Raw genomic sequence first — 12,005 nt, forward strand, 5'->3', positions numbered from 1 at the left:
TCTCTGGGCTAGTTCATGTTATATGGGTTTTTTTTATATTTTTTATATTATATATATATATATATATATATATATATATATATATTTTATGGCATTCATGTCATAGGGGTTGCACACAGATGTTGTGGTGCTTTTGAACTCCCATTCTGAATCAATGCTGCCGATTCCAAACTCGCGTTTATTGGGGTCGATCTTTGTGACATTGCATCAGAAGCATCACAAGAAGCCATAATTCATGAGTTTAATATATTAATTACTCTCATATAAAAAAATTATTTTATTTACTCAATTTTTTAGATATGCGAGTGTAAATCATTATGTTTAATTTCACTTTTTACATATACATTATTTTTATAAGAAAACATATGGTTTTAAGTCGTTGCAATTTTCAGCTTTTAATTAATACATATAGATGAGATCCACTACTCTCTCATCGTCTTCTAAAACTATCCTTTATATGTGCATGACTGCCATTTTGAAATCTTGTATATCCTAAAGATGATCAAATGTCTCTCTTAGTACGCGCTCCACGCCCTAGGTTAGTCAAAGTTTGTCGCTGTCTTCTCTAGCTCTCGTCCGGCTGCACTGTTGCATTGGCGTAGGCCTCTAGCCTCGCCGGCGTGCGACATGTGCGGTCGGGCGGGATGTGGGGTTTGGGATTTGGTCTGATGATCGGAGAATGGGGCGGCGAGGGCCCAAGTTATTTAGATTTCGATTAATGGCGGTGACTGCACTGGGAGGGGGTGCACGGCAGAAGGCGGTGTCCGGTTGTGTGGCATCGGTCGGGCTTTTAGATCTTGCAGCAGGGATGGGGGAGGACGACAGTCGGTTCGGGAAGGAAGACAGTGGGTGTCCGATTTCTGGTGCTTCTCCTCATCAGGGATCTAGGCACTCGAGTTTTGGGGGTGTAGTGGTGGAGGATGACAGCTGCTGGTTCTCTGTCGGCAGCGTTTGTTGGACGGGGGTCGGGGTCCGAGAGCGGCCACGGAGCGACGATCTGGGAGATGGGAAGGCAGCGGTGGTGCTTCCTGTGCAGGAACATGTTTGGGCTGGATCCACTATCTGGGCCCTCGTTGACCTACTTCGATTGTGGGCCTGCCTTAGGCCTAGTGGTTTTTGGGCCTGGGGCTTCACCTTAGGTCCATTAAGGTTTATTTATTTTAAAGTTGTTTGTTATTTATGCTATTTAGTATGTTTACGCTTTTTGCAAGAAAAAAGTTCCTACAATAGTTGTGTAGGACTAGTCAGGCCATGTGCCTGTGTATGCACTCAAAGTGCCTTATCTGCTTTAGGTAGTCGGCGAGTTTGCTTCATCAAATGGTCGCTTCCCCCTAGTGGCAGGGTGAAACTAAGTGTCGTCGGATATATCATCTGGCGGCAACATAGTAGGAAAACTGAGATTATAGTAATTATGCTATGTTGTAATCAGGTTACATATCGAGTTAATTTTCCGTTATGTCATTGCTATGTCAAAGCAAATAGAGTAGCCAATAGTGCACTCTTTGCTAGTTGATGCTTGTTAGAATACATGTCTTATGTAGAGATTGTTGATATTATTTCGGGAAACACTCTAGTTGCTTATTGTAATCAGGGGTTTAGGCTTAATGTCCCCTCCTTGTATTTGGCAGTTTCATTAATCAAGGCTTGAGGGCAGCCGCACCAGCTCTTTATTCAAAAAAGAAAAGAAAAGATGATCAAATGTCTATTAGGGTTGTTAATCAAATCCAAATGGTTTTAAACAACAATGAGCTTCTCAACCGTATTTTTCAGGCCACATGATCCATTTATTATTTGCTTTTCGGCCCATCTCTTGATTGAAATTTTTTTGGTGGTTTACTGTATTATTATCTTTTTTTTTTTTTTTGTTTCTTTTTCTCTCCTCCCTAATGTGGGTTAAATTTTAAGGTTGCGGCTATTGTGCGCCATTCTACTAAGTACTATAGTTTCAGAAAGACTAAAATACCCTAATATAAATTACAATAAAGAACAATATCTTACTAAAAATTATAATTTCTTTATTTTATTACACGCTATAGAAGATATACTTAAACTTCATTCTTAATCTCTTCATTCATCGTTAAACCCTAATGCTTTATTTCTTAGCATTCATCATCTTTAATCGTTCCTATGTTATGCTAACAAAAAAGAATTCGAGACGAGGAGCAAGCCTTTTTTTTTTTTTGAAATAGGAATTCATTAAATCATTAGTGATTACAATCACTTAGAAGAGCATCCTTTATACGTCGGGGAGCAATAACAAACCATACTTGACTCTCTAACGAATTCGAAGCATGTTTTGCCAAACTATGTGATACCTTGTTAGCCTCACGAGGAGTATAAAGCACTTTAAACTCTAACTTACGACGTACAAATCCTTGACTTCATCTAAGAGCAATCCTGCACTAGATAGATCTGCTTCCTCCCTTGCAAGAGCTTGAACTAACAGTAAACAGTCAATCTCAAATATCACTTTCTCATAGCACAATGTTTCTGCAGGTTTCATACATTACACCAAGGTCATCAACTCCGTATGAAAAGAAGGTGTCATCTGCCTAAGAAGAGCAGTTGCACCCACCACAAAACTGTTGCTCTCTTGTCTCAGCACCACCCCAAACGCTGCTGCCCTTGTTATGGTTGTATAGGCCCCATTAGTTTTGCATTTTAACCACCCCGGTGCCTGTTTGGACCACCGGTGAGTCTGTTCATTGCTGCGCTACTTCTGTACCAAGTTGGCTTTCTGAAACTCTTGCAGCCAGCTTAAACTCAATAATGCCACCTCACTCAGCTGTTGCTGCTTATCCTCCCAAAGTTGAGTATTCTGATTCTTCCAGATAGACTATAGCACCACCAAACTTTTAGCAAAACTGATCCTTGGATTGAGTAGTAGCCAAAGCAAGTAGCAACTCTCTAATATCCCCAACATCAAGCCCCTGAACAACTATGTTCGCTGCACCCCACACTTGATGTGCATACAGGCAATTTGCAAAAATATGAATAACGTCTACATGATGGTATGGGAATAGCAAGCAGCCCATTTCACCATTATAGCCTTTTATGCTCAAGGCAGCCCTTGTAGGTAGCACACTAGCACAACACTTCCAAGCATGTACAACTACTTTTCAAGAACTTTAACACCCAAAGTCATCTTCCAGAGAGGTCGAAATGGATCAGGAGGCCCAGGAGAAGCAAGAACCATCCCAAGCGCAACATCATTTGCAACAAAATAAGTGCTATTAGTAGTGAAAATACCATCCTTATGAAAGTGCCAAACTAACCTGTCTTGTGACAATCTGGGACTCAAGGGTATAGAAAGAATTAGGGTTAAATACTGTTTACTCCCTGAATTTTTACAAAAAAAACACTTCAGTTCCTGTCCTTTTAATTTCACATGTTTACTTCTTGTACTCTCAATTTTGGACCAATAGGTCAATTCGGTTACTCTCCGTCCAAAAATTCTGTTAAATTGCTGATGTGGCAATTCTTTCATGTCGAAAAGTCTATTATACCCTCGGTTCATCTTTTTTCTTTTTCTTAATTTTTTTTTTAATCTCTTCTTCTTCCACCTTTTCAGGCCACATTCCCCCTCCTCCAACTTCGTCGGCCGCAGCTGATTCTCCTTCACTATCTCATCCCACACGCTACCTTTATCCTTCATCATCTCCACAAAGCTGAAATCCTGATCAAAACCATACTCCTCAATCTCATACTACTCCGCCAACACCTTCCATATATGCTTCCACTTGAACACGACCCTGTTGTTGATGTTAAACCCTTCGTTCCATGCTTATGGGTCTACCACTGCCCAGATTTTCTGCTCCGCTAGCAGATCCGCATCCGAAGCCTCCGAAAACGATTCCCAATCCTCTCTCCTCCCTGAAAATCTCAACTGCAACCCCTCGACGCCGTTGACCGAGCAACTCTCAGCCTTAGAGGACCGGCTGGTTTAGGTGACGTCAGTCAAAGAAGAAATCTTGGTCTTGAGGTCTTTGGCGTCGGAGATGTCGCACCGGATGCACTCGATTGGGTGGTCGACGTCCCAGTTTGGACCGCGACGGCACGCGACGCCGTAGACCTTCCATGGACCGCCAGGTATGTATGAGATTGATAGGATTTCGGCGAGCCTGTTGCCCACTTGGCCTATCACACAATTCACTAACCCAACGCTCTTTGGTGTTTGTGGCACTTCAACTTCTTCGTACTTTTTCTGCAAATTTTTTGAGTTAAAATTTGGTTAATTGGTTGTCCTGAGAGAATAGCTATAAGTAAATATAAATGGAAATTAATGTGACCTTAGTAGCGCCAATAGCTCCAGCCCACCACCAACTCATGATTTTTGGATCTTCGCTGTTCTGCTGCTTCCTTTTTAACTTGCAGGCTTACGCAACTGTGCGTCAGCCATGCCATTGTTAAAGAGAATATAAAATTGTTCATCGTTTTCGTTATATCTGGCAAAGTTATCTTTGTCGATCTTCTTAATTAAGATGAAGAGGAAGTGATAAAGATTGAGCAGGTTAAAGAGAGTGATGAGGGATAAACTTGTGTTGAGAAAGAGAGCGATAGCTGGAAGAAGAGAATAAAAAATAATAATAATAATTAAGAAAAAGAAAAAAGATGAACTGAGGGTATAATAGACTTTTTGACACGAAAGAATTGCCACGTCAACAATTTAACAGAGTTTTTGGACAGAGAGTAACGGAGTTGACCTATTGGTTCAAAATTGAGAGTACAAGGAGAAAACATGTGAAATTAGAAGGACAGTGACTGAAGTGTTTTTTGAGTAAAAATTCAAGGAGTAAACAGTATTTAACCCAAAGAATTAACTCCACTTATTCAGGTGAAAAGCATGCAGCCAATTTTTCTTTATCCCAACAATGCAGAATAGGATCAATCAACTCAACAACAAATTTCAGTGCACCACAGTTTGGAGGAAAAGATGGACATCCGGAGTACTTATCTGTAATCCATTTGTCCTTCTAGATTTTAATTTGCTCACCAGTACTTACCTGCCAGCGTAGGCCCTGTACTAACACATCTCTTGCCTCCATAATACTTCACCAAGAGAAAGAAGAAGCTGTACCCAATTGAGCATGCAAAAAATCACTGTTAGGAAAATATAGAGCTTTATACATTTAGGCAACTGATGACCCTGGATTCTGCAAAAGGCGCCATCTCTGTTTAGCCAACATAGCCATATTGAACCAGTGCAGATTCTTGAAACCCATACCTCCCTCCTGTTTAGGCACACAAAGTCTCTCCCACGAGTGCTAATGAATTTTATTATTTTCATCTGTGTCCCCCCACCAGAAACCCTCACAGAGCTAGTGTAGATCATCACAAAGACCAATATGCAACATATAACAATTCATCACATAATTAGGAACTATTTGAGCCACTGCCTTAATCAAAATTTCTTTCCTCGTACCACTCAATAACTTGGCTCTTCAACTGATCAATTTCTTAGAAAGCCTTTCTTTGAGATAACTAAAAGCAGCAGTCTTACCACGCCCCATATGTGTAGGCAAACCCAAATAACAATCATGTTTATCAACCCTCTGCACACCCAAAATAGCAGCCAAGGCCAATTGTCTGTTGACATCCAAATGTCGGCTAAAAGCTACATTGCTCTTCTGCAAATTAATTTGTTGTCCTGATGCAATTTCAGAGAAAGCCAATTAGAAAAAGAATTTAAGTTAAACCCTTCATTGAAAAATGGTATTTTGAAAATTGTAAATGAGTGAAGTAAGTAAACTTAAAATTTCAAAAATATATATGGAGTGAGAAGAGGATGTATGGTAAACAAAATAGTTAGTAGAGTGGCAATAGCTGCACCCAATTTTAAATGCCAACATGGGGACATGAGTGAAAAAGGATCATCTTTTTAAAAAAGAAAAAAAAAATGCCAACATGGACAATTGGATAGAAAAAGAATAATTGGGAAGTGGTGTTTCCTTTCTTTAGTCACTGTAGGTGGTTTTTACTTTCTAGTGTTGCCATAATTTACTGAGGAGCTAATGCATAATTTTACAGTTTATTTTCAAAAATTATACATGAGACTATATAAAATCTTTGTACTATCTTTCAATATTATAAGTCAACGTGATGCAATCTGATATTCTAAAATTGGTCAATCTAATGAAATCTAATGCATTTTTGGGTTTCTACGATGTAAGTGAATTGTACTGCATCAAGAGACAAAAATCATTAATTCTATGGGAGTGAAATTCACACTTCATATTTTAAAATCCACACTCATTTTTTTGTAGTATTTTAAATTTTAAATTTTTGTAAAGACAAAATTATGAGAGTTTTTTTGTTTTTTTTGAATAAATGGCTGGTGCGGCTACCCTCAAGCCTTGATTAATGAAACCGTCGAATACAAGGGGGGGGGACATTGAGCCTAAACCCCTAATTACAATAAGCATCTAGAGAACTGTTACAATGAGAGTGTTAATTTCATTTTAAAAGAGAAAAGAAAGAGTGTGAATTGTAAAATTGAGAGTGTGAATTTCACTATATTAAATCTAACAGATTTGCTCACGTAAGAGACAGTTTTAAAGGACTGTGAGGGACAAATGCATCTAAACAACATGTATTAAATATAAAAGCATAATTTTTTTTTTTTGAATAAAGGGCTGGTGCGGCTGCCCTCAAGCCTTTATTAATGAAACTGTCGAATACAAGGGGGGAACATGAAGCCTAAACCTCTGATTACAATAGGCACCTAGAGAACATCCTGAAATAATATCATGATTCTCTACTAAACAATTGTATTCAATTACGCACCAACTAGCAAAGAGCGCTCTACATGCGACTCTATTTGCTTTACAGCGGTGACACAACGGAAAGATAACTCGATCTGCAACTCGATTACAGCATAGCATAACTTCCATACTCACAGCTTTCCCATTATGTTGCCACTGGAAAATACATCCAGTGACACTAAGTTTCACCATGCTACTAGGAGGCAGCGACCATTTGACCAAGTAAGGAACTCGCCGCCTACCTAGAGCAGATAAGGCACTTTGAGTGCACACACGGGCACATAGCCCGATTATTACACGCGATAATCACAAACCAACTAAGCAACAGAAGCAAATAACAATTATAAAGAAAAGAAAACTTGACGCAGAGCCCACTATGTGAACCCAACCCCAAACTACAGCCCAGAAGGCCAGAACAGGCCCATAGGCAGAGTCCCAGCCCAGGAATCCAAACCAGTAGATGGGTCGTAACCCACCAACCCGGCCCAAATGTGTTGCTGCATCGCACCGCCCCCAATCCTTCCTCCCCTTCACCGGCGCTGGGCCACCGTTGCCCCACCTTCATCGTCCGTCCATTGGAGGGCCACTCCAACCATTGCAAACCCCACCTGCCCCCAACCGGAGAAGGGAAGGTCCGCATCTGGTGTCAAAACCACATCGTCAAACAGACCACCAAGCCACCGATCCCGACCAACCAACTAGCGATCTACATCAGCTAGCCACCGAGCCCAGCTTTCCGGCCACTGACAACCACCAAACTTCGCTCTGACCCGCTTCCACTCTGATCCCAAGCTGATCTCGGCCCACTGCCACGACACAACCACGCCATTCGACTGAAGAAAAAAGAGAAAACCACCATCTCCCGATCCTAGATCTCGAGCTTGAGCCACACCCACGAAACAGATCACCCATCCGCCCGCATCCGTTGTGCACCGGCTAGGCCAGAGGCCATCACCAGCACAGAGGTGTAGCCGGACAGGAACAAAGGCTGACGACGGCGTTCTCTCTATGTCAGCGCGTGGGGTGCGTTCTATTTTTTACTTGGAGTATTCAGTATAAAAGCAGAAATTATAACAATTTAAAACTGTGCATTTATTTTCAGCAGTCAGATTCACTTGTTCCTCACAGTCCCTTAAAAACTGTCATTTAGGTGAGTAGGTCTTTTAAATCTAATATAAATTGAGCGAAATAGTTTATCATATAAAACGTAATAATAGAGGTAATAAGTGTCTTCTTAATGGAATTTGTATTTGAGAAACATTGAGCAATCATCTCGAACATTCGATGCAGTAGCACATGATTGGATCAGCAAGGAGAGCTCTAACTTTCTTTTGCTTTGTTTACATAGCAGCTTGGCTTCTAGATCTTATTAGTGCAAATTTAACTCTTCTAAAGCATGGTAATAAATGAAATGAGCGAGTGATCCTCTTTTTCTATCAATTATGTTTTGATGGACTTTTGCTGGTAAGATTTTAACAAGGTCATTCTTACGAAACCAAAGAAGATAAAAAGTACACTCCATGCCCATTTTTTACTCTGTCAGAGCAATTAGTCCTTAAACGCAAACAATCAAAACAGAACAAAACCATAAAACTCAATCTCTCTTTTCCAGGAAGTAAAATCTGGAACTTTAATGAAGTCTCAGTTGAATAGTGTGCCCCCAGGAAAAAGAATTGATGGAACAGTGTGCCATCAGTTGAATTGAACGGCGTGCCGCCTAATAAGAACATTCCATTTAAGTTCTTAATTTCAGGATTATCATCACCCTGTAACTTGAAATCAAGGAGCCAATTCTTAGCGGCACAATTGTTAAAGTCTTCATACTAATCATGAGTCACTTGTAAATGCACACACAGAGCTTAAACAATGGACTCTGCTCCGTTCACATAAAGGGCCATATAAAGAAACATGAATGAATGGAGCAGTCGGGATAAAGACGATAAAAAAACAGATAAAGATTTCAACTTTCGATTCATTACAGGAAAAACAGACATTCAGCAACCTGACATTTGGAGCTGTACAATCATAGCAGTGGGACATCTGTTCATCATGCACTGTCTCTCTCTCTCTCCCTTTCTTACCCACCCACAGACATACACTGACACACTACCCTCTTTCAAACTCTATATCAACCTCTCTCCTAGCTGAGACCACATCCCTTGGCTGCTTCTCACATTTGGAGTCCCTCTCTCACCAAGATTGGAGCGAGCTTGAGGTTAAAGCAAACATGGCTAAACAGGGTTCCTCAGGCTCAACATCTCTTGGAGGTGACCCTTCTGAAGCAAAAATCACACCAATTGTGATCATTTCTTGTATCTTGGCCGCTACTGGAGGCCTCATGTTTGGTTACGAGATCGGTATTTCGGGTTAGTCTCTCAGATCTCTCTCTTTCTCTGAGGCATTTTCACAACACCTGGTGAGCATAAATTTTGATGACTAACTGTTCATGCAGGAGGTGTAACATCCATGCCGGGTTTCTTGGAAAATTTCTACCCGGATGTGTATGCTAGTACCCAGAAGCTGAAGACCCACAACAGCAATTATTGCAAATACAACAATCAAAGGCTGCAATTGTTCACATCTTTGCTCTACCTTGCGGCTCTGGTATCAACATTCTTTGCGTCACACAGTACCAAAAAGCTAGGCAGAAAGATGACCATGTTGATTGCTGGGATTTTCTTCATAGTTGGCACAGTTCTTAACTCTGCATTCACAAACTTTGCTACGGTCATCATTGGGAGGGTCTTTCTTGGTTGTGGAGTTGGTTTTGCTAATCAGGTTTTAATTTTCTCATCTTTATAGCAACATGTTATTGGGGCGTGTGGCTAAGAACACTAAAAAAGGTCTTGACTTCCAAGGTCAAAAGTTCAAACCTTTCCCAATTTTATTTTGACCAAAGGACCAACAATACAACACGATGTTGGTCGGAGTAGACTAAAACTCATGATCATGTGACCAGTTATTGTGAGCAACAATTTTATACAATTGAATTAGATGAGAGTCATGAGTACCAAAAAATTTGGGCAATGGGTTCAGGGACTAGGGTTTGGACAATTGGAATCGGGCCCTTGCATTGTTTCTCTTCTAAATGGGTTTTGTTGAATCTTGATTCTTTCAAGTCATTTGCATCTTATACCCTAGTCTGCTGATCAAGCTATTTCAACATTTGGTTTGCAGGTTGTTCCACTTTTCCTTTCGGAGATTGCTCCGACAAGGATACGTGGAGGTCTGAACATACTTTTCCAGCTTAATGTAACCCTTGGAATTCTGTTTGCAAACCTTGTCAACTATGGAGCTGCCAAGTATGTCCCCTTCTCCTCAGTTGGTAGAATACCAACTATTAATTAGGCTCGTTACAAATCAATTCGGCATTTGAAGATAAATGTCTACATCAAGATGCTCAATTTGATGTCAAATATTTATGGCTGCTCCGTTCTTGTACGTACTAACTAACCACCATATCCACTGAATATTGTTTTCCATTCTGCCAAACACAGAATTAAAGGAGGATGGGGATGGAGGCTATCGTTGGGTCTAGCAGGGGTTCCAGCTCTTATGCTAACCTTGGGGTCCCTCATTGTGGTAGACACTCCTAACAGTCTGATACAACGTGGTAAGTTGGAGGAAGGAAAATCAGTGCTTAGAAAGATTAGGGGGACTGAAAATATTGAAGCAGAGTACTTGGAGATATTAGAGGCAAGTAATGAAGCCAGAGAAATCAAGCACCCTTTCAGGAATCTTCTTAAGCGTAAAAATCGGCCTCCTCTCATCATTGCAATAGCAATGCAGGTTAGCTTAATTGGTTTCTCTCTACTTCATCGATCATTCACATTTCAGTACATTGGTTAGTAACTTAAAATAAAAGTATTATGATAAATGGCATGGTTACAATAATCCTAGAGTTGCTCAATTTGTTTGCCAAATCTGAGAAGTATATCTCCAAAGGTTCAGAGTGCACAGATTTGAATAGATGTGAATGAAATATCTCTAGCTAGCTAGCTTGTAGTTACTCTAATTGTTGAAACCCCGGTAATTGATTATGAATGTTTTATACAGATCTTCCAGCAATTCACTGGCATTAATGCAATAATGTTCTATGCTCCGGTATTATTCGCAACCATGGGTTTCGGCAACAATGCTTCCCTTTACGCAGCTGTCATAACAGGAGCAGTCAATGTGCTCTCGACCATTGCATCAATTTTCGTGGTAGATAAACTTGGCCGCCGCATGCTCTTATTAGAAGCCGGCGTCCAAATGTTGCTTTCTCAATTGGTTGTTGCAATAGTGCTAGCACTCAAGGTCAAGGACCACTCTAACAATCTATCTTTCGGTTTGGCGATATTGGTGGTGGTGATGGTGTGTTCTTTTGTCTCCGGTTTTGCTTGGTCTTGGGGACCTCTCGGGTGGTTAATCCCAAGCGAGACATTTCCACTGGAGACCCGCTCGGCCGGGCAAAGTGTGACGGTTTGTATCAACATGATCTGTTGTTTTCTTATAGGGCAAACCTTCCTCTTAATGCTTTGCAGCTTGAAGTACGCCATCTTCTTGTTCTTCTCGGCTTGGGTTTTGGTCATGACGCTCTTTGTGCTGTTTCTAATCCCCGAGACCAAGAATGTACCTATTGAGGAGATGACAGAGAGAGTGTGGAAGCAGCACTGGTTTTGGAAGAGATTCATTGATGACTATGAGGGTGATGATTCGAATATAAAATATGCAAACTAACTGAAGTAGTCCCATCCGCTTTGTTAAGTCTCTTACGTACTCTTGTGTGTCCTTCTGAAGTTGGTTCATGTATTTTCAGTATTCTAATGGAGCTCAAGATAAACATTTCATTTTAACCATGCCAGTTGGGTTTTGACTGATGTTATTTGGAGTTTTCACCAAACGAAACAGGAAAATAAAAATATTAAGCGGCATGAAGAAAGTCTTCTCAGACCAAAAAAAGAAGTGTCATATTTTGATATTTTCTTCATTTTGGTTCATGAAACGTATCTCCCTCCAAGATTTGGATTGTGTCCTGATTAATGCAAGGTGGGCGGGGTGATCTAGACGACGTAACTTTCTATTCTGGTGATTATAGCAGTTCGTTATTTTTACATTTTATTTTTAAGAAAAAATTTTCACCAATCAAAACTAGTTAAGTACAATTGTTCGTTAAGACCTCTACTAGAAAAGGAAAGGGAGAAGTAAAGTAACTATGACAAGGTTCATTAGCTAACGCTCGCTTAGCAAGGTGATGGGTAA

General features: G+C 40.5%; 1 protein-coding gene across 1 annotated transcript; it reads left to right on the forward strand.

The window, feature by feature from the left end:
• The first annotated feature begins 3,598 nt into the window (after positions 1 to 3,598).
• Positions 3,599 to 11,722, forward strand: LOC112195984 (sugar transport protein 13). Its single transcript, XM_024336244.2, has 6 exons — positions 3,599 to 4,089; positions 8,743 to 9,127; positions 9,214 to 9,539; positions 9,939 to 10,063; positions 10,259 to 10,550; positions 10,818 to 11,722. Exons 2-6 carry the CDS (start codon positions 8,989 to 8,991, stop codon positions 11,481 to 11,483), a joined length of 1,548 nt encoding a protein of 515 aa, XP_024192012.1. The 5' UTR covers positions 3,599 to 4,089; positions 8,743 to 8,988; the 3' UTR covers positions 11,484 to 11,722.
• Positions 11,723 to 12,005: the final 283 nt, after the last annotated feature.

Source organism: Rosa chinensis, chromosome 4, assembly GCF_002994745.2.
Source record: "Rosa chinensis cultivar Old Blush chromosome 4, RchiOBHm-V2, whole genome shotgun sequence".
NCBI classification, from domain to species: domain Eukaryota; kingdom Viridiplantae; phylum Streptophyta; class Magnoliopsida; order Rosales; family Rosaceae; genus Rosa; species Rosa chinensis.

Excerpts from the sequence above, each read along its gene's own strand:
- LOC112195984 (XM_024336244.2), top strand. The coding sequence starts at position 8,989 with ATGGCTAAACAGGGTTCCTCAGGCTCAACATCTCTTGGAGGTGACCCT. Across the intron at positions 9,540-9,938 it reads GAGTTGGTTTTGCTAATCAG|GTTGTTCCACTTTTCCTTTC; the intron begins GTTTTAATTTTC and ends TTTGGTTTGCAG. Across the intron at positions 10,064-10,258 it reads GTCAACTATGGAGCTGCCAA|AATTAAAGGAGGATGGGGAT; the intron begins GTATGTCCCCTT and ends TGCCAAACACAG.